The 22,907-nt window shown below is 35.1% G+C and overlaps 1 protein-coding gene across 1 annotated transcript; it reads left to right on the forward strand.

Moving 5' to 3' along the window:
• Positions 1-328: 328 nt before the first annotated feature.
• On the forward strand, positions 329-9,760 carry LOC110098832 (adenylate kinase isoenzyme 6 homolog). The gene is made up of 3 exons (XM_020825767.2): positions 329-866; positions 8,479-8,624; positions 9,422-9,760. The coding sequence occupies exons 1-3, from the start codon at positions 618-620 to the stop codon at positions 9,609-9,611; spliced, it is 585 nt and encodes a 194-aa protein (XP_020681426.1). The 5' UTR covers positions 329-617; the 3' UTR covers positions 9,612-9,760.
• Positions 9,761-22,907: the final 13,147 nt, after the last annotated feature.

Raw genomic sequence — 22,907 nt, forward strand, 5'->3', positions numbered from 1 at the left:
ATCATAACATGAATTCTTTTATGTTTCAATGATGAGTAATAAATTAAATATTTGTAACTCAAATTTATTATCTAAAAAAAAACCTTTTCCAAACTATTGGTCCACTAGCTGATGTAATATTTGCATTATATTTTGGTTAGGTGGATCAATAGAATATTTTTTAGTTAAAATTTTTTGTAATTCTCTCTTTTATTTTCTTTATCGAACTAAAAGATTTTTTTTTTAATATTTAACGTCAAATTTTAAATTTGATATAAATAAAATATGAATGGAGGTTCACCTAAAATTATATATTTTTTAAGAAATTTTGAGTGAACACTAATTTATGAATAGCTTCCAAAAAAATGTTAAATTTTTAGTTAAGGTGAGCGTCGAACGCGGGACGCGGCGGTGGAATCCCGGCCCCTCAACCGCGTGGCGTCTTTGATCTCTTCTCCCGTCTTGATGCCGCGGACAATCAGCAGCCCTCTGTATGCCCGCAGGACCATCCAATCCTTCTTTCGTCCACTGCACGAATCTAATACTTCTGCCTATCATCAAACCGAGCACAAAAGAGATCTGCTTTGCGTGTAGCGGTTCTTCATCTTCCTCTCATCGCTTAACCTACCGGATCTTCGATGGAAGGTGGCGGAAGCTGTGGCGGAAGTGATGGCAGCGGTGTTGCCAGCAATTACGGCGGGGGCGGCAGGGAGAGACCGAACATTCTTGTTACTGGTACGCCAGGTACGGGGAAGACGACGACGTGCTCGCTGGTCGCGGACGCCTCGCATCTCCACCACATCGACATAGGCAAGCTTGTCAAGGCCAAGCATCTCTACGACGGGTGGGACGAAGAATTCGAGTGCCTCATCATCAACGAGGAGCTGGTCCGCTTCTAATCCTAACCTTAGATCTTCTTTGATAATTTTATTTCTTCGATGTTATTCAAAACATCAAATTCACGTGTTTGCAACGTTCTGCACATGATTCATTGATCAGCTGCGCAATTTCTTGCAATTTCTTTGCTTATTTCGCCTTCTGTGAGCTGTTAGATGTTTAATTGGGTTAATGTGATGTGATTGATGACTACTATTTAAGCAGTTATATTGATAAATCTTCTCAATGGACAATCGTAATTAGGTTTTTTTGGGAAAATAGATGGATTTTCATAAATAGCATGAAATAAAGTGGTATGTATGTAAATCCCCCTACATTTAATTGGAAGAAACATAGCAGATTTGTAGGATTGATCATTGAGGAGGCTAGTTGTGGCATTGAGTCTACATCGTTAAAAGCTGATTTATTAGATTGTGAAGGTCTGTATAACGTTATGGAGGTTGTAAACTTGATGGGAAGATCAATCAAAGCAAGAAAGGATTTTAATTATGGAAAATAATTGGAATAATGGAGAAAATTTGAATAAGATAGGGGGCTTAGTATTAATAGAACATGGATCTGAGTGTTTGATGAGCTAATTTTTAGATGGGAAAATTAATAAATGTCAGTCAATATTATGAGAAGATTAATTGATGCATAAGTTTGATAAATATAAGTATTTTCATTTTATTATATAGAAGAATGATATTTATAAGAGGACAACTTTTAGAGTTAAGGTGTATTCAATAAAAAAGTTCCTAATGAGATATTTTACTAGGAGAATATAATAGAGAATGTAAATATAACTTTATAAATCTATGATTAATTTGGCTATAATATATAGATTAAAATGAAAGTAATGAAACATCTTCAATAGTAAAGTTAAATGTCGTAGAAATGAGAATGTTAAGTTGAACATGTGTCAAAATTTGGAGCGATATGGAAAATAATTTAGTTAGATACATTGTGGGAGCTAAGCCTATTGAGGATGGTTTAAACTTTACCTAGGTTTTAGGGAATGTACATTCTTAGTAGAAACTTTATTAATAATTTATGGAAGGATTAGGAAGGAATGTTAATAAACAAAAGGGGAAACATAGCTAGCAGTTTTCGCAAAACTACAAAAAAAAAAAGCTACAAGTCTTATTAAAAGATTTGCTCAAAATAAAGTTAGCACTTTATGCAACACTCGACTTGAGTAATTGAAGAATGAAGATTCACAAAATTAAACACACATACTAAGTATAAGATTAATGATGATTATGTTACGGGTTTTTTGGTGTGCTCTTGTGGTTGGTGAATTATGTAGGTTAAAACAATGGTTATGTTTTCTCCATCATGGCATGAATGCATCTTTTTGAATTACATATACATCAATCCCTTATTAAGCATTCCATAGGTGGCAGCCTAATGCAATAGATACTTCCCTTTTTTAATGTGGCGAATTAAAGAAGATAAACAAGATTGTTTCTGTGCATATTTTGTTAGTGTTTGATATGATTTAGCCTATAGTCTTGGTATGATAGATGATTTATAAAAGGCAATGATAGAAGATTGAAAGGAACATATGAATAGTTACGACCGGTGAATGGCACAATAATACTTCAAATTTGTTGATAAATGGAGAGCTAAGGTCTGAAAAAGAACTCCAAAAAAAAATGTTTTTCTTTAATTTAAATTAATGTTATGAAAAGTGAAGGCATGAGGTTAGGCTTTTTACTTAATTATGGAATAGGGCATAAGCCTTCAGATAAGGAGTCTAAGTCCCATGAATTTAATATTTATATAATATATTTTAAATAAAAAAATATGATTGAGAAAGATTAAATATAAAAAATTAAAATAAATTCCAAAGTCTATAATCTTATGATGCATATTCAAACTCTAAAGCTCAATTGTCATATATAAATTTAAATCAAATTAGATGTCAAAATGAAACAAGGCAACTAATTATGCACTCCTCAAGCTCTTATTCCTAAAGCTCATCATCCTCAAAGTCTTCTCCCTTAAAATCACATTTAAGTTCAAGTTGATGCATGCCAATTCAATTCTAAAAGAAATTCCTACTTATTTAATTGTTTGTTTAATCTTCAAATACATTCATAATTTGATTTTTATTTTACTAACTACACATTTAAAAATAAAGAGATAATTTCTTGTATAACACCGAAAGATTGTATATTTATAAATTAACAATTAATTGTTATTAATAATAATATCACTATAATCTTAAAGAGCAAAACAAAATTGCGGCTAATATTTTTTTTATTTTCATTAAATTCTCAATGATTATGCCATATTATACACATACATGAGTTCCTTAGATAGTATTTTTTTTCTTTTTTTTTTTCTTTGGTGGTTTGACCAAATATTTTCCTATTTTAGTTGGATTTCATCAAGGTTTTCCTTTAAGCCCATATCTTTTGTTTTAGTCATGGATGTTCTTACTAGACATTTGTAAGAGGATATACCTTGGTGTATGCTTTGATGATATTCTTCTCATTGATAAGACTAAAGAGGGAGTAAATGAAAAGTTTGAATTATGGAGGTCAACTGTAGTGTTTAAAGGTTTTTGTCTGAGTAGATCTAAAACCGAATACATTAAGTGTAATTTCAGTAGTAATAGAACTAGTGGTGTGGAATTTTGACATTAGGTGATCAAGTCATTTAAAAGAGTGTATGTTTTAGATATCTCAGGTCTATTGTTCAAAGTGATTGTGAAATAGATGGGGATATTATTAGTACAATTCAAGTTGGATGGTTGAAGTAGAGCAATGCATCGAGCCTTTTTTTTTAATAGAAAAATATCCCTTAAACTTAAGAGAATTTTATAAGATAATGGTGAGACATGCAATACTTTATGGACCAAAATATTAGCCATTTAAAATAGAAGCATAAAGTTAAGATAAATGTTATAGAGATGATGATACTCAGGTGGATGAGTGTCTTCACACTTGGAGAGAGAATGCGAAACATGTATATGTGTGTAAAGGTTGGAGTAGCTTCAGTGGCAGATAAGATTAGAGAGTGCAGTCTTAGATGGTTTGGTCACGTAATTCTGTTAGGAGAGTAGTTGTAGTAGATGCAACATATGTTAAGAAAAGTAAGATAGACCTAAAATGACTTGCTTAGCAAGTATTAAAAATGATTTTTTTATTAAATTTAAATAAAAAATTGACTCTAAATAAGACACAATAGAGAAAAATTATTCATATAGTTGATCTGACATAGTGGGATAAAGGCTTGTTTTTATTGTTGCTTAGGGGTTAGATATAGAAATAAGAAAGATTTGGGTGGTATGGATAATGTACAAGGAATAACAAAAAGTTAATTTTAATTTTTAATTATACTTCAAATTAATTAGTTTGAGCTTAGATGAAGGAAGATAATCCTACCTTAAGTTTTTACTTAAGTGATGTGAATGTTATTTTAAAAGATTAAAATTTAATTATTAAATTAACTTATGTTAACTTATATCACGAGGCATGTGCCTCACTGATTGGACGCAAAAGACATGCCCCATGCACCCAAGGCAAGTTTACTCCACCCTTCCCATGGCACACCTTGGGCTAGCCCAAGAAATACCTCTTAAAATCCTGCTTCAAATGCGTGGCAGAGATGGATGAATGTGGACTTAGGTGGTGAATTGATTTGTTAGGGGCTTTCTATGAGAGAGGGAATTAAGCATACAAATAAAGTAATGGAGATGAACAATTGCTTGTTATGCTTTATAGATGGGTGGCAATTTTTTCTTCTTTAATTTTTTTTTTCTAATTGTGAATCTTTTTTGTGTACTTTTTTCTTCTATATACATTTCATGACCTCTCCCCCTCCTTGACCATCCTCTCCTCTTCCTCCTCCACTCCCATCACCATTAGGTCCTTGCAATTGATATCTTTTGCATTATTGGAAGTCAAAGGCTTTCAATGATGGAGTGAACCATAGGATGATTAATGTTGGGTCAAATACATTAGTGGTTAAACTTATTTGTACCCTAAAACTTTTATGCCTATGGGTGAATGGCAAGTTGGAAACCACTTGTTATTCTTGCATTGATCTATTTTTCAACTATTTGACAAATCCTGATGTGCTTTGATAATCTCCCTTTATGTGAGAGTAGTTCTTGTCCCTCGAACAAAAGCTCATTAAGTATCTTTCATGAAAAGCACACTCAACCACTTGGAGGCATTGTGAGATTTAACCATTCTTGAACCATGCTCTTCATTATTGATGCCAACCAAGACTCATGGAAGCCAAAAAATGCATAAACCACTTGATCCCAATCAAATCATCAAATCTGGTACAATTTATTAGTAAGAGAATGAACCTAGACTAAAGTTGGCCCAAATATAGTAACATATTTTTCAACTATTCAATGTTAGACTAAACTCAAAGTCTCATGTCATTTAACTCATTCATCCTTAATAATCATGCTCGATGTATCTATGGAGAATGTAATTAGAGCAGATTTGCTACGTTAGGCTACTAGAGGCATTTTAGTTTGTCTAAAAGTTAAGTATGATTATAAAGAAAGATCCAAATATCTATCGAAAATAGTTATTTATGGAAGAGATTCAGTCAATTCAATATAATTTACTTCCATTTGCAACAAATTAGTATGCTTTGGTGGATCCGAATATGTTCGTGAATGACACTTAACCTTACAAGCACGCTATGATGCACCAAAACTTCTCAAAAAAGTATGCAGTGCTAGACAAGTATCAGACACGACACCCATTTGGCAAGCCTCATAAATTTGTTGGATACGGCTATAAGACATTGATCTTTTATTGATAATTGACTTGCTCAAGAAGGCTTAAATGGACCCCACCAAGCTTCTTATGTCCATTTTTAAGCAACTGGAGAGGGCGGCTCTTTGCAAATGTTACAGGAAGAAGTGGATGACAGGATCGCAAGCAAAGAAGGCCATGGCGGATGAGGCGAGTGCCCTTGTGGGCTTCCCCTCAAGCCTTTGTTAGGACAACCTTTTCTATAGTCAGCTCTAAATCCTTCACTACAAGCATGTCCTTCTGGAATTGAACAATGATGCTTCTTAAAGATTCGCTGGCTCTTGGTGCAACTTCAAGAGAGCTTGTGAGCTTTTGAGGGGCCTATGAGTGTTAGCGAATTGGATTATAAACATCATGTTGAATTATGCAAAATAGGTAATTAAGCATAAAGATTAGATGGGCGAACCATCGGAGTGCCGACTCCTTAAAGGTGTTAAAGAATAATTGATACTTCAAGGAGTTGTCAATGTTAAGCAGCAACATCATTGACTCAAAGTAGGTAACATGATTAGACAAATCAGTACTTCCTCTTTGGATGCATCCTCATCTCTGTGATCTCTTAAAAAAATACAACAGTTAGTTTGGGCTCCGTCCTTACTCGTTGAGGAGGATAGTACTCTTCATTGTTGGTTTGGGTGTGAATTGGTTTTACATTGGTGTCGAGGTGAGTTCTTTGATTTTCATCATTCTTCAATGAACACTCGAGTCAAATGATCCTTTTGGTATGATCCCTCTTGGAGCTTTTCTTGGTAATCCTTGAAGTACATCCTAAATCATTTTTGTGAGCCTTTCCTTCATCTTCTTGAGATCACAGTGGTTAGTGTCGTTTGGGGCATTCATATTCACTAATGACTTTAGGTTCGACTAATCTTCATGATGTGATTGTCTTATTGTCTGTGGTATCAATCCACGCTTACTTCTCCTTTCCGGATATTGTATCCAAATCAATCCGTGGATGAGACGGAACCTTACTAATAAGTAAAGTTTAAGGAAAGAGCTAGAGAATATGATGAGACTTCGATGAATATGGAGGGTGGAAGAGAGCGAGGTTGTGAAGCATGCTCCAAATTCTAGAAAGTATCAAAGAATCTTTGTATATTTTGTCAAAAGATGGAAAATGCATCTCTTCGCTCTTTATATATAGGGCATAGAGGGCCATAAAAAAGGCTCACATAATAAAGAATAAATAATTGAGTATACTATTAATTATGACCCATCACAAATTATACATGACACATCTCATATGTTATAGGTGTTGATGTGGCTTTGTATCTTCTATATATTCATCAGTCCTACTCCTAGATAGGGTCCTTTAGTGTCTTCATTGATGAGTGCACTTGGCGAATTTTTGGAAAGGATCATGTAGGATGAGTCTGTATGGGCGAGTCAATTCCTTGGATCGATGTGATGGGCAACACTTTTGAGGTGATGAAAATCACGAGTTGAGGACTACCTGAGTTTAGGTGATCATTGTCATGAACCCTAATTATGCATTTCTTTCAGTTGGGTTGGAGGATATCAGTGGTGGCTTGACTGCTTTTATGATAGTGAGTGGCCTCAGGAGGCTGATCTCCATTTAGGCGTGTGCTCTCTTGAGCCTTGGGAGAATCCGCACGAGTTCTTTGATGCACATGCCCGAATTCTGGTCCAATTGATTTGGGTGAGTCTCGCTCCTGCTGGCCAGTGCCTTGTACAGAGGATGTGACTGTTTTGGACGAATCCTCCTACTGGAACTTACTAGGTACCCTTGAAACACATACATGAACATGTACAAGTATACATGCTCAACTCTGATTCGACTTTCCAGTCATGATTTTAGGAAGTGCATCTTTCCATTGACATGCATTCTTTTTGGTTTGTGTATCAATTGCATGCATAGTTTCCAAAACCCTAAATTATTGCTGTAAATCAACATTTTGAAGGCTATTTTCTAACTTGCATCAACTAGAGTTGTTGATGTAACTTTTTCTTTGAAAAGCGTATCCTCTCCTAAATCATTTTTCTATACTTATCTACTCCCTCGTATCGCTTTAGCAGAAATTACGTTCCATGCAATTAATTATTTCTACAATCTACATATGATTAATGCACTTCTGCTACATCTGACACATATCTGCAGTGCTTTAGCTAATGTTTTACTATTCCTTGCAGTCATCTTTCTTATATTCTTTTACATTTAAAATTATAAATTGTGCATGAAGATTACGTTTCAATCTATTAGTAGTCCCAAAAAAAAAAAATCTATTTGGGCCTGATTGAAATATTCTTTTCTGCTCTGTAATCTGGGCACTAGCATATACTTTGATGTATGCATAGTGGTGTGAAACGTGTTTGTCATGGTGATGTGAAACGTGTTTGTCATGCTTTCATAAAACACAAAACCTCCACCTCTCATGGATACTTCAAACTCAAGCAACTAATACATCTGTATAAAGAAATTCATTTATTACAAGTTCTGTATGCTTGTTTTCATTTCTTCTTCTGAAAATACAAAATTTCCTGAATTGCTATTGCTATGTTCGCAAGTCGTAACATAACACATACAAGTGGATTTCAGCTTTCCTTATTTTGTACTCCAAACTGTCAATTCATTTTAGGATGTCCCCTAAGGCTTCATTTGGGACGGCTTTTTTGTTGCTTCTTAAAACAGTTTTTTAGTACAAAAATTAAAATTTTTTTATTAAAAAGCTATTTTAAGAAACAACAAAAAAGCCGTCCCAAACAAAACCTAAATATGTGGAAATTGCCTTGTCCATTTCTTTGCCTACACTCTCAGCCCAATTTTCAAATCTATTTGATCGTTGATGCCCCAACTTTTTTTTTTTCTTTGTAGGTATGTGATGAGCTTGAAGACATGATGGAAGTTGGGGGAAACATTGTAGATTATCATGGCTGCGATTTCTTTCCAGAGAACTGGTTTGATCGTGTTGTGGTCCTGCAAACTAATATTACCATTCTGCATGATCGCTTGACAAGCAGGTAAGACTATTTTCAAGGCATGTTTGGGTCGGTTGTAGATGTTTGTAAAAGTAGATGTAGAATTAGGCTTCGTTTGAGACGGCTGTCTTACTGCTTCTTAAAACAGATTTATAGTACAACAAATAAAATTTTTATACTAGAAAGTCGCTTTAAGAAGCAGTAAGAAAACTGTCCCAAACAAAATTTTATAGTGACAAAACAAATTTTTGAGGAACTGCTATAATTGTTATCGATTTTTTTTTTCCTTTTACAAAAGTCAGATAACAATTTTGACATAGCTACCACACTTGTAGATCTGCTTGTATAAAATTATTTCTTATTAAAAAAAATATTTGATCAGTAAAAAAGCTATAGCCAGATAGATTGTAGTAGCTTCCTGTAAATCAATGGTGTGAAAGCTGCTCCAAACTAACGTTAAGTAGATTATTTTCTAACCGTTTGGTGTTAAGTAATTCTCGAACTTATTTAAAAGCAGCACAGCTTTGATAATTCATGCAGCAGCAACAACAACAACAACATCAAGCCTTTGTCCCACTACGTGAGATTGGCTACATGAATCCTTTTTCGTCATTGTGTCATCTTAAAAGTCAAATTCTCGTTTAAATCTAACAAAGAAATATCATTTCTAATATTTTATAACCAAGTCTTTTTAGGTCTACCTCTACCTTTCTTAACATAAGTCAAATCTAATACCTCAACTTTCCTAACCTGGTCATCGAAAAACCTCCGTTTAATGCAACCAAACCATCTAAGACGAGTCTCTCTAATCTTCTCATGCTGCAAATAAAATCATGCAGGGGTTATATGGGGCCAAAGCTCACAAACAACATCGACTGCGAGATCTTCCAGGTGCTCCATGAAGAGGCAAGATCAAGCTATGCAGAGGAAGTAGTTCTTGCCTTGCCGAGCAACCACATTGAAGATCTCAGCAGCAACGTGAGAATGTTAACAGAATGGGTGGATAACTGGAGATCTGCTGGATCTTGAAGATTTAGTAGATGAAAGAGATTGGTTTCAGTAAAGTATTAAGCGGTTCTACTATTGTATATAGGAAGAGTGAATAAAAGTGACTTTATGCTAATTGTATAGAAATGACCAAAGCTAAGCATGTTAAAGTTCATTATTGATTTGAGCTATCCCATTTTTATTAGAAGGTTTGATGGGTTGCTTATGCTGTTTGGGACAACATTTTAGCTCTTTTTTTTTTTTTGAATAAGTTATCACATTTTTATTTGTTGTTGTTTGGCTTACAGTTTTTTTAGCTGTTTTTTAAGAGTTTCTGTTGCAGGAACTGCTTTTTAGACGGTTGTTAAAATCCTGTTTGAGGTTTTATAAAACATATTTAAACATGTGATTAAGGCTTCGTTTGGGACGGCTTTTTTATTGCTTTCTAAAATAGAGTTTTAGTACAATTTTTTTTTTATTTTTGTACTAAAACGCCGTTTTAGAAAGTAATAAAAAAACCGTCCCAAACGAAGCCTAAAAATTGAGGTTTTAATAGCATAAGTAGAAAGGCTAAAGCTATTAGGGTTTGTTTGAAAAGGTTGTAGTTTTATACATATGATTGTGAAATTGTTATAGAGAAAATAATTTTTTTGATGTTATAAAAAAAAATTCTTAGCACATAAATTTTTTAAGAATAATGAAAAAATAATAATCAAATTAAAATTGTGGATGTGATCTGAGTAAAAAGTTGTCCCAAATTAATTTTTTAGATACCCAGGTTGAAAAATTAGCCTTCCATCATAGAATTTTTGAAAAAGTAACGGAAAAGTAATGAAAGTAGTAGTGAAGTGAATTTGTTATTGTTTTCCCAAATATGCGGGATTATAACGAGTGATCACTAGATGCCATCCAGAGGCAAATCAAAATGTGCAACGTCATCAATACGCTGTGTATCGTTACTTTGTATCGCTGTGTTTTGAGACATGTTGCGTTCTTACTTACCTCCGAACAGTTCGATGACCACACTTAATAATCTTTTCCCATATAGTCTCTTAATTTAGAGATTAGCTTCTGATCTATAATGCAAATCTGTCTCTCTTCTCTCCTCTTTGCGGCTTCCCCTTACTTGCCTTCCCCAACTTGTCTCTCCCATTCTTCTTCTCTCGAATACAAGCTAGCCTCCTCTAAACGTCAAAGATCTTCGCTCATCTTCCTCGTCCTCTTCAACTGCTTTGATTGTGGCTGTTAGAGCTCGACGTCCGCAGCTGGTGAGACTCCTTCAACAAGTGAGATATTCCAATCAATTATTTTTAATTTGATTCCTTAAATGCTGGTTAGGAAGGAATACCTAAACCCTAAACGCATTTAACAATTCTAATCTTTCCTTTTTTTTAAATCTTTCGTTGTGGAAAGGCTGTCATCTTCTCATCAAGATCTCCAAGTGTAAGCGATACGAGCAGTTTGGCGGTGGGATCTCGGTCAGTAACTTCGCGAGCATGGAAGGACTGTCATCCACATCAACTATATTGGCATGTCAAGACTAGTTGCAGGAAGGAGCATCCACATTGACCTACTTGTTTATGAGGTGGAAGGCAATGTATGAGGCATGTTTTGTTCACAGAATAAGATATTACAATTAGTTAGCGTATGTGTAGTATTCAATCCATAGTCATTAATTGAAGCCACTAATTTGGGTTTCATTTGTGATAGCTTTTTTAGTTTCTTAAAGCAATTTTTTAGTGCAACAACAACAACTACATCAACCCTTTATCCCACTACGTAGGGTCGGCTACATAAATCCTTTTCCTCCATTGTGTCCTATTAAAAGTCAAATTCTTGTTTAAATCTAATAAAGAAAAGTCATTCATAAAATTTTCTATCCAAGTCTTTTTAGGTCTGCCTCTACCTTTCTTAATATAAGTCAAATCTAATACCTCTACTCTCCTAACTGGGTCATCGGAAGGCCGCCGTTTTATGTGACCAAATCATCTAAGGCGACTCTCTCTAATCTTATCTTCTACTAGAGCTACTCCTTGTTGACCTCGATTTTCGCTCGAGCACTTTTCGATAGACTTGATTAGACCTCGTCGAGCCCAAATCAAACTCGAATCGATCCGGTTTGATTTTAATTAGACTCAACCCTATTTAATCAAGTCAATTTGAATCAAATCCATATCCAAACCTAACCCAAATTAGCCCAAATCAATTCCAATCAAATCCCAAGCTGCTTTCAAGTAAATTCGAATTTGATTTCCTAAATCTGGATGTTGCCTCAACGGTCCCGATTAGATTCGAATGAGAGATCAGTTGGAACGACTTTTGGTGAGAGCAGAATGTCGCAGTGCGATTTTGGTGAATCGAGCAGAGGCAGAGAGACGTTAGAATGCAGGGGACGAAGCCTTCGGCTAGTTACGGAGCCCGATCTTTCTCCCTCTGAATCTCTCGGTCTCTCCTTCACACACGCTCTCCCTCTCAATCTCTCGGTTCCAAACCCCTGCTCCCTCTCTCACGCTCTCGGCTTTTCTCCTGCTCGCAGAGGCCCAGAGAGGGGACTACTCTCAGTTTTCGCACAGCCTGGGCAAAGCTCCCCGGCTTCCTCTCGTCCGAACTCTCCCCCTCTGGCTCTCGCTCTCTGGATTTTTCTCCCATTCGCAGAACTTAGGCGGATCCCCTCCCCCTCTCCGGATCTCTCTCTCTCGGGTCCGTCCAGAGCAAGGAGCCCGAAGGTCTCCAGCTCCCTCTCCCTCCCTCGCGCGAGCTAGGGGAGACCGATCCCGACGGGAGCCATCCGGTCCCGACCTCCTCTGAACCGGACCCCGATCTCCTTCTCCTCGGTTCGGTGCCCGGTTCGTAAACCCCAGACAGAGCTGAAGCCCCTTTGCCGACTTCCTCCAAGCTGCAGGTAACCTCTTCCTCTATTTCTTCTTTCTTACTTACTCTTTCTTCTTTCTTCTTCTTCCATTCTTTCTCTTCTACCCTTGCTTTCTTTCTTCTCCTCATCTAGCTAGTATTTCTTCACCAAAATGAAATCAAGGTGGTTTAATTTCTGTTAAAATGAGCTTGGCAAAGTCATTCTCTGATATCTCTTTTTGTTTAGTTTCCTTGTGTTCATTTGGGAATCAAGTGATGGTTTAATCCTTTTTGAAATATGTAGATAGTTATTGCTTGTCATAGATGGTTTTGTGTTTAAAGTGCATAACTATTAGATGTATACTATATCTTTTAGATGTTTTAGGTGTAAACGGTAGAGAAGCATGAGTGATCATTTTAATCTTGTATCCAAAATGTGCACATAAGGTGCTTGTTCAAATGCCACTAGAGAAAGGTTGTGATGTTTTGGTTCAAATTTAGGCTCTATTTTGGTCTTAACTCATTACTTATAGTTGTAGAAAATATTTTGCAAACATTAGATGTCTCATTCAAAGGATTATGATGTTATTTGAGTTCTCTTTTAATCATGCTCATTGTTCCCGCCTCTTATTTTCACTACATTGGAAACATCTTCCACTTGATATGGAATTTGATGTGGTACGAGAGATTGCATGCTTGGAAACACTAAGCACCCATGTCGAAATTAACTTTTTATGTGATGCGAGAAATCTTGATTTGGTTGTAGTCATTAGAACTTTCCTTTTTGGTGCCGGCATATTAGTTTAAAAAAAATTCTTAGAGATGATAAATGGTTTGTTTCATGGTTGCAAGGAAAGATCCATGTGATGAGTTTCTTCTTTATATATAGCTTTTTAAGTTTTTTTTGTGTTAAGAGCTCACATGGAGTGTGGGCCATGATGGTTTAGGGTAAATGTTTATAATAAAAAAAATTATTATAATTTAAAATAAATATTTTAAATAAAAATTTATTTATTTATTTATGAAAATTATTTAATATTTAATCTTTTATATAATAAAATCATTTATTTAATTAGTTAAAAATTGCGCTAATTGAACTGGCCAGTTCAAAAGGATCGGAGTTAGTTCGCTAGTTGATTAGACGATTCTGACTAGTTCAATCCTGTTTGATGCATAAGTGGTTTTTTAGACTAGTTCAGACTAGTATTATGGCCGGTTCACGGTTGAACCAGTCGAATCGACAGATCTGATCTGTTTTTTAAGCATAACAAATTTCAATCCACCTTAGCTAATAGAGCTGAACTTCACCTCTAATAGAGGGCTAATAGAGGGCTTTATGCTATTGGGGAGTATACAAGCTCTGACCATGACTATAATTTAGTGGTAACATTGGCGGCAAACCACCCAGTTTAGAGGGCCCTGGTCATAATCGTTTATCTGCGTTGCCATTTAGCATCAAAATCGCTCGTTAGAGGACTCATGCTACTTCTTACTGGCGGTAGATTATTTGAGAATGAATTTCAGTGATATTCTTGACCAAAAACTAGCACTTTGTGACCTGAAATATATTCTCAAATTTGTCCATCTTGGCAAACTATTGCGAGGGATGGATGAGTTTTGTTTTGAGTGGTTGATGATCGATTTTAATTTTAAATATATATTTTTTAATTTTGATATTTTTGGATTTTTGAATTTTCATGGGAATTTGAAGGTATTTTATATGTTTGTGGTTCTCTCTAGTTGATATTAGAATTCAATATGCCATCATCGAGGTACTTATGTGTAATTTTTATTTTATTATTTAAACCTTGTCGACTCTGTCTTATTTGTCGATAGAGGATCATATTCATTATAGGCTTGGTGCTTTCAATAGATTCTTGAGAATCAACCCTTTCAATTGAGATTTAAATTCAACATTATCATCATCGATGAGTTTCTGGGCATTTGTATTTTATTGATTGAACATTATCGACTCCATCAACTTGTCGATTGAGAATCAGGTTTATTGTCAGCTGTATACTTTTATTAATGAATTTTCATTATTCATAGATCTTGAAGGCCTAATTTGAACATATTAAAACAAATATCTCAGTTGACACCATGATCATATTTGTTTGCTAGTTCAAGCTATGTCGGCTCATATCTACTCGTATAGAAGGATCGAGCTCGAATTTAAATTTATCATTTAACCTGCACATCATCCTCATATATCACGTGTGTACTGATATTACGCTCGTCATGGCCCATATAGGTATTTAGGGGTTTTTTTTATAATTATCTATTGAACCTTATCGACTATGTCTAATTGCTAACAGAGGATCGATTTTGAACTTATGTTTATCGTTTGACCCGTGTAGCATCCTCATACATCACGTATGTACAATAATACGCTCGTTGGTCCCATGTGGGTCTATGCTTACATATACATTTCTTTGTATTATATATGTGTACTTGCACGCACATTTATATTGCACTCTTATGTTGATGTGCCTGTATGTGCACTTCTGCATTTGTGTGTATACATATTATAGTATATGTGTGAGGGCATTTTAAAATATTTAATGTTGATTAGTTGTGTGGGTAGCATTCATTTGAATGCAACATTCTATTTGGATGCTCATACAAGCCTTTTGTCTGCTTATAAGGATGTTGCAGATCCAGTGGTTTGGCATTACGAATTGAATTTCATCTTCTACACATTATCTTTATTTATATGTTGTAAAAATAAAAAAATAAAAAAATATGTTGTGTATCAGAATTAGTAGACTTCTTTTATTTGCTTGTATACATGTTGTAGATCCGGTGACGTGGTGTTACAGACATGAATTGTTTGATGCTTCTTACAGATGGGTTATTGTTGAGAAATGAGCAGGACTTCATTTGAGAATTTGCAATCATCTTCTGCCCGCTTGTATGAATATTGCGGATTCGGTTGCATGGCGTTGCACTACTAGTCTCTTACTATTTTGTACATGTAAACTGTCATGCATTAACTAATATCCTACTATGTGTTTGTAGATATTGACATCTATTGGAGGTCGTCTGTATTTGCTCGTAGATGGCACTTGGTATACCTGAGAGGTTTCTTACAATGGATTATAGGAGCTTGCATGTGTCATCAACATCTCCCTGCATGTTGACTGTGATAGCATTTATGCAATCATGGCTTACTAATCACTATGACTTGTAAATGTTTGATTTATTTGCTTGTGTATTCATGTTGAATGTGTATCTATATTTACAAGGAGCATGTTACCCTTGCAATTTATCAATCGTTGTTGATTGTAATTGGATAACATTGGTCATCTGCGTGCTGTATTGACGTCACACCCTACACATTCACCTTGATTAGCAGTTCAACTCATATTTAATTCCTCTCCTACTTGCAGGTTTTAGTGTGCTTGGTTGTATATTGACGTTGACTATGAGGCACTGTATTTGTCACCTATGTATGTCTGCAGAGCACTCATCACATTTGTGGTGCATCAATCATTATTGATTGTAAACGAGACCATTGCCCGTATTGCAAGGCTTACATCATCACCTCCTTGATTTATAGGTAGGCTATTATATATGTGTTAAACTTCCTACATTCGCTTGTAAGAGCACACACTTGTCGTAGTCCTTCCACAGCATGTCCGTTGCCATTGCTTGCATGTACGTCAATATGCTTTCTTGTAACTAAATGTTGACCATTGGTTGAGCTACATTCATCAATAATCTCTTCATGATTACTGATTTGGCGAGTCATTACATATCAATTGTCACTGCTTGCAAATGATGCATTGTTTCATTCGCCACTAATCTCTTCATGCATATTGGTTAATGAGCTATTATGTTCACTTATATATTTCTTCATAACTGCCCATGATCATTCACAAGCCTATTGTGGTCACTTGCAAGCACACTAGTATGTGCATCAATCTCTTCTGTTTGCAGGAGGATACCATATTTGTTTGAGTGATTGATACATGCATCATAATAAACCATCATCACCTTTATATGGCTTGCAATGCTTGTCTGATTTTGCTTACAATCAAATTATACATATCCATGTTGACTATTGTTACTGAGTGAGGAGTTTCACATACTTGTTTACAAGTAATTGAAATTGGGTTTTTTGTTTGCTATGAGCTTTATGGCTCTTCATTGATGTTCACTTAAATACTTTGAATTGTCATATAGGATTTTTCACTGTATATTCATTGGGTATTTATTGCACTAAAGTTTGATTCCGTGTCATCTTGTTCAGTTTAAGTTAAGTTCATTTTGATATTATTCAATTAGCAAGTTCAAGTCCTTGTCAAATCCAATTCATGATCAAGTTTCCTGTGTCATTTTCAAATTCAAGCCCCATGTATTCATTCGTTTGAGTTTGAGTTAATTCAGTTTAGGTCCCCTGTTCAGTTTGTTGCCTTTTGCCTAAGTTCAAATTTTGTGTAGATTCATTGAAATTCAATTCATCGTCATTTTCTTAAGTCCAGGTTTTATGTCACTATAAAATTCAGCAATCTCCAAGTGTCTCCCTCTTTTAGGAGAAATTCTATGAGTCTTGACCTCCCTCTACACTAAAAAAAAGCATGTATAGTGCATCGCGACCATAAATCTTCAATCCCACCTTGCTAGAGAAAGGTGTATATGGGTCTTCAGAGTACCTATTTGAAATGGGAAATTGTTCTCCTCGCAGGTACTGAAGCATCTACAAGTACTTATATTTGTCCCTGTAGCGCTAGAGAAAAGCCCATATAATGGCTACCCACCTCGTCGTAGGTGCCGCATCGAATTCCTTTTCCACCATGCTAAAGAAAAACGTGTATGGGTAGCTTTTCAGCTCACCACAAACGTTGAGGACAGGGTTTTGAGGGCTCCTTTTTTAGTTTAAAAATTTTTATACTGGTGCGACAACGACGGTGTAAATGACAAGCAGAAAAAATATCTTCTCTTTTTTTTTTATATTTTCTCTCCTCCTTTTTTGTATTTTCTCCCTCTCTCTTTTTTATTTTTTTTCTCTTTTTTATAGGACACACACACATATATATACTTAAAAATTAATAATGTAAATAACTAACATTATTAAGTACTAAGGATATTAAGGATAATTCTTATAATAATAATTAATACTAATAGTGACAATGAAGGCTTGCAACGATTAACATATGAGGACCTATTTACCCTCGTATTATCAACGAAGGCAACATCCAGGTCTGATTTTACGTAGAAGTAACTTCAGAACATAGCATTCAATAGATTTTTGGGGATTAAGCAAGGATTTTGATTGAAACGATGTTTGAGATTTAATGCGATTTAATATTTATTTTGACATTGATTTTTTTAATCAAATAAATAATAACATTAATAACTATTTAAAATTGACACTCATTTATCAATCATTCAAAATCACATCGATTTATATGATTTTCACAATTTTCGTGCAGTTATCATAGAACTTGTGCTGATTTATGCTCGTAATTTTTGTTGGGAAAATTTATAGCATATTTTCGATATTGACGACATTCTGAATGCAATAGTAAAGTTTGTTTTGCAATCAAACATTATTTGGGCATCATCGCATCCCAATTTTCTTGATTTATGTGTTGTTGCCTCTAAACCCATGTCAATTTCATCGCACAACTTTCATTGACTAAATGATAGTGATTTTTTAGTATTATCGATGTTTCAAACGTAATGATGAAGTCAGTTTTGCGATTGGACGTTATTTGGGCAGAGTCGTGCGTTATTTATCTTGATTTACGTGTTGTTACCTCGAGGTTCATGTCATCACCTAGGATGACCCCAATTGAATAGGTTGATAGTAATTTTTGGGTGTTGATGATATTCCAAACCCAACAAAGAAACTTGTTTCATGAGCGAATGTTGTTTGGGCAACAACACGCAATAATTTTAGGTGCCGGTTGTCCCTTTGGATCGATATCATCCGATTTGACTACAAGGAGTCCCCTCTTAGGTGAACTTGACGTGATGATCACAACGACACTGTCTATTTAGTATTCAAAGGTCTTTTAACCCTTTAAGTGATCCATCAAGTCGATATATGTGTTGTTTGGATTACCTATTTTACCCCTTTTAGCATGGCTTATTGTGCAGGGGCTAACAAATGCCCCCAACAAATGTGGTACACATCTAGAGTGAACCACCATTATTGCATGCTAATTCACTTTGTGAATATCTAAATATTTGTTCCGGTTGTCACACCGAGGGTTTTCATTTTGCGGATCTCTAAGAACTTGATTGGATGTCACGTAAGATTTTCATTTTGCAGATCTCCAAGAACTTGTTTAGATGTCACACTACTCTTCTATCTTTATGGGTTTTTATAGGTCAACGTTCATAAATTTTAGTATCTTTTATTCCATTCTACCACCTTCACTTTAGCTTCGATTCATAATAGCTTAACATCTTTCTTTGTCGCAATCATGTATGGATGTAATATTTCAGTTGTTAATCATTGGTGTTGTTTAGGATTTGCTCGAGCATTGTAGATTCATCAGCTATTAGGACTTTTACTACTTCAGGTCTTATACAACTGTCTTATTAGTTGCACTTTGATAAGATTTTAAATATTTATTTGAGAATCCCGACACATGGCGCGATGTCAACTCAAATAAATATTTAAAATGCTGCTAGTCCTTAAGGACACTTGTAGGTGCCATTCAAGGTACTCTTTTTACAGCTATAGCTTAAGTCTTGATATTTTGATTCATTTTGTCATGTACTTTATGTAGTGGACAATAATGAAGGATTACCTAATTTGTCATTAGTAACTTATCAAGTGGCTTGTATTCCTTCTGCCCCATGCTTTTTTGCTTTAATGGGTTTGATGAAGGAGTATATGCTAGTGACCTAAACCCTTTAGGTTTATATCAGGTCGGTGTCAAAGAGTGTTGACCCCTATACCTCAAACCACACGAGAAAAGACACAAACTGATGAATAAAGCAATATGAGCCTTAGCACCACATGTCACTTGAAGGGTCAAATGATCTCCGATTGTAAAATGAACATCATCGTTGCGATCAGGATATCAAATTTTGCTAGGTCAAGGCCCGTCACAATCAAATCGGATGAGATTGGTCAAAAGAGACGACCGACACCCGAAATTAAAGTGCGAATCTGATCAAACGATGTCGGATCGACGAACCGATTTCGCCATTACGATTGGAACATTATGAATACTCAAAACTACGTCTTCTATGTTCAATTTGGATCATCCGAATTGGTGGCACAAATTTCGAGGCAAAACACGTATATCGAGAAAATTGGCTTCGACATTGGTGAAACAAAGTCTGATCGTGAAATAAACTTCGCCACTGCATTCATTAACTAACCACATATTGGCTTGTTGAGTTTGACCTCTTACGCCCATTCAAACCTTAAGCTTTAGGTTGCTGAAGGACTTGTGGCACTCTAGCTCGACTTCATGGAGTGTGTAGTCACAAAAAATTTTTTTCTTTCATGACCTTTGAAGTCTTGGTATGTGGAAAAGACAATGTCCCAAACTTTTTGGAGAATCATCTGCATATACTTTGAAAGAGATGTCATCATATTCCTTCACTTGAGGGAATATTCGTATGCAATGATTTTAAATATTTATTTGGAAATCTCAGTGTGAATTATGATGTCTACCCAAATAATATATTTGATGCTTTTATTTATGGATCTCGATGTGAATCATGATGTTATCCCTAAATAATATATTCGATGATTTTTTAAATATTTATTTGGGGATCTTAATGCATAACATGATGTCAACTCAAATAATATGTTCGATGGTGTTCAAATATTTAATTGGAGATCTTAGCACAAAGAATAATGTCAACCTAAATAAATATTTAGGATTAGTGGTTATAATTTTAACTCATTTTTAGGGATTTTTACTTATTCTTTCATGTGCTTTGTGCGTCAGACTTGATGGAAGATTTACATATTTTAGATTTAAGTGATAATACCAAATATAAGTAATATATTGATCCTTAACTAGTTGAGGAGACTTCAATCTGATTCACTTGAGTTTATTAGAATGGGTGAGTTAGGATTTGATAGCTCTTCATCCTCTTGATTGATGAAATGGGGGCTCCTCTATTCTGTCATTTCTTATGGCTTATTGTGTCAACAAAGCTGCTAGCAATCAGGCTATATTTGAGCTTATTGAATCTAGCCTCATATACCCATTCATGCTTCAGACTTGAGCTATGAGAAATGCGCTCTCTAATACTAAATATACTAAAGTTGGTAGATTTATAACCATCCTTTATAGTTGAAGATTTGGAGTCTACGCATATTCGTTTATTGCTCTGACTCATCATTCTCACTAGAACTTTGATTCTTCGGTCAATTAGGAGAATTTAGTATACTACAGATACTTGAACTTATCAAGTCAAATAAGTCTGCATACTTCTTATAGTCCCTATTGATGGGTTGGCGAAGTGGGGGTTTCACTACTACGACCTTTCTTATGACTTATTGAGTAGACTATGCTGCCAGTGATCTAATCATATTTAGGCTTGTTAGATATAACCTCTTAGACCCATTTGAACATTAAGTTTCAGGATATTGAAAGACTTTAAGTTGTTCCAACTCGACTTATTAGAGTGAGTAGTCACAAAAGTCTATTTCCTGACATTTAAAATCTTGGTACACTAGAGAAGGTGACGTCCCAAACTTTTCAAAAGATCATCTGTATATGTGTTGATAGTGACGTCCCAAACTTTTCAAAAGATCACCTGCATATGTGTTGATAGTGGTAATTATTGTATCTCTATTTGAAGGAATATTAAGCTTGATAATTTTAAATATTTATTTGAGGGATCTCGGCATGTATCACAATATCGATCCAAGTAAATATTTAAAATTCTCCCTATCTCATAGGGAGATTTTAAATAGGATATATTGATGGTTTATGATTTTAAATATTTATTTGGAGGTTTCAACACATAACACAATGTTGCATGACTATCAATAATGATAAAGGGATTGTCCTCCAATGTAGGCTTCAATATTCCTATAAAAAAAGTGGTGATGACTATCATGTAGGAATCATAAGGCTGTCAATAACGTTAAAGACCTGGTCCTCTTACGCATGCAACAATAGGTGTGTGTTAACAATGGTAGTTAAACGATGTGCCAGTGATGATAGTTGGGTAATAGGCTAATGATGACTGTCAGGAAGTGAAGGTCTGACCGAGCTCAAGAGGCAAAGGGCCAACAATGGAAGTTAGATGAAGGGTTGATGACATTATTGATCAGGTTGCATTCTATTGAAGGTAATAGATATCCATGAAGATAGGGAAGGATAGCTTACAACCCAACTGAGGAGGTCAGATAGTGGCACACTAATAGTGTCAATTGAGTAGAGACCTGATACTGATAAGAATATAATCTTTCGTTAAAGGAATTGAAAGTGATGCTTTAAATTGCTTCGTTGAAGAGGTTAAGATAAATCCACCAAGAATGTTTGATCGATCCGAGGTTGCTTGCCAAAGCATTTCTTAATTGAATTAACTGATCGAGATGAATCTACAATGGATGTTTAACGTATCAGAGATTGTTTGTCAGAGTATTGCTCAATAATGTTAACATTTGCCATGGAGGTTAAAAGAAATCCACCAAGGATATTTGATCTATCTAAGGCTATTTGTCAAAATATTGCTTGATAACGTTAACATGCATTGAAGAGACTGAGAAAATTCACTAAGAATGTTTGACCTATTCGAGATTGTTTTTCAGGTTGTTGCTCGATGACATGAACTTGTGTGGTGGAGTTTGAGATAAATCCACAAGGGGGACATATCCGAGGTTGTTTGTTAGAGTATTACTCAATGACATTAACTTGTATGGAAGAGGTCTATGGGAGGAATCAAACAAGCGTGTTTGATCTATCCAAGATTATTTGTCAGAGCATCTATCAATAACGTTAAAATGGGATTAGGTTTATACCTTTAGCCAATGGGTTTCCCTTGGATGAGGTAACCTATGATTGCTAACAAAGATCCTTAAATCTCCACTTAACTAATTAAATTAAAGGCACCAACAAACCTGGAATGATATAACCATGAAATTTTAACTATGGATGTCATATTCATTATGAAGGTGAATCCACATTATATTACCATTCAATCAATTTGATTTTCACCTTATTATACTTATGTCAATCATTCCTAATTTAAACACAAGCATTGACTCCTTAATTAAGAATGTTCTTAAAAAAATCTGGAATGTAATTAAACCTAGAAGCTTGCTACTTTGGAGAACCTTGATCCTCATACAGGCAGGCAAAGGAACAGAACTGTAGTGCCTGTATCACCTCATATTTGACTTATGTTTAGTCCTCTATTGCATTGTTGTAGGCATCCTTTGAAGCCCACAGAGGAAGTAGCCATGAGTAATTGCAAGCAATGACAAAAAGGAGGCAATTATAAATGGGAAATATGAGACAAGTGTTGTAAGTTTCTCCTACATTTAAAATTCATCTA

This window comes from Dendrobium catenatum, unplaced genomic scaffold (genome assembly GCF_001605985.2).
Source record: "Dendrobium catenatum unplaced genomic scaffold, ASM160598v2 fragScaff_scaffold_670, whole genome shotgun sequence".
NCBI classification, from domain to species: Eukaryota; Viridiplantae; Streptophyta; class Magnoliopsida; order Asparagales; family Orchidaceae; genus Dendrobium; species Dendrobium catenatum.

Coding starts and splice junctions, on each gene's coding strand:
- LOC110098832 (XM_020825767.2), top strand. CDS start 618: ATGGAAGGTGGCGGAAGCTGTGGCGGAAGTGATGGCAGCGGTGTTGCC. Junction 867..8,478: donor TCATCATCAACGAGGAGCTG/GTCCGCTTCTAA, acceptor TTTTCTTTGTAG/GTATGTGATGAGCTTGAAGA. Junction 8,625..9,421: donor CATGATCGCTTGACAAGCAG/GTAAGACTATTT, acceptor AAAATCATGCAG/GGGTTATATGGGGCCAAAGC.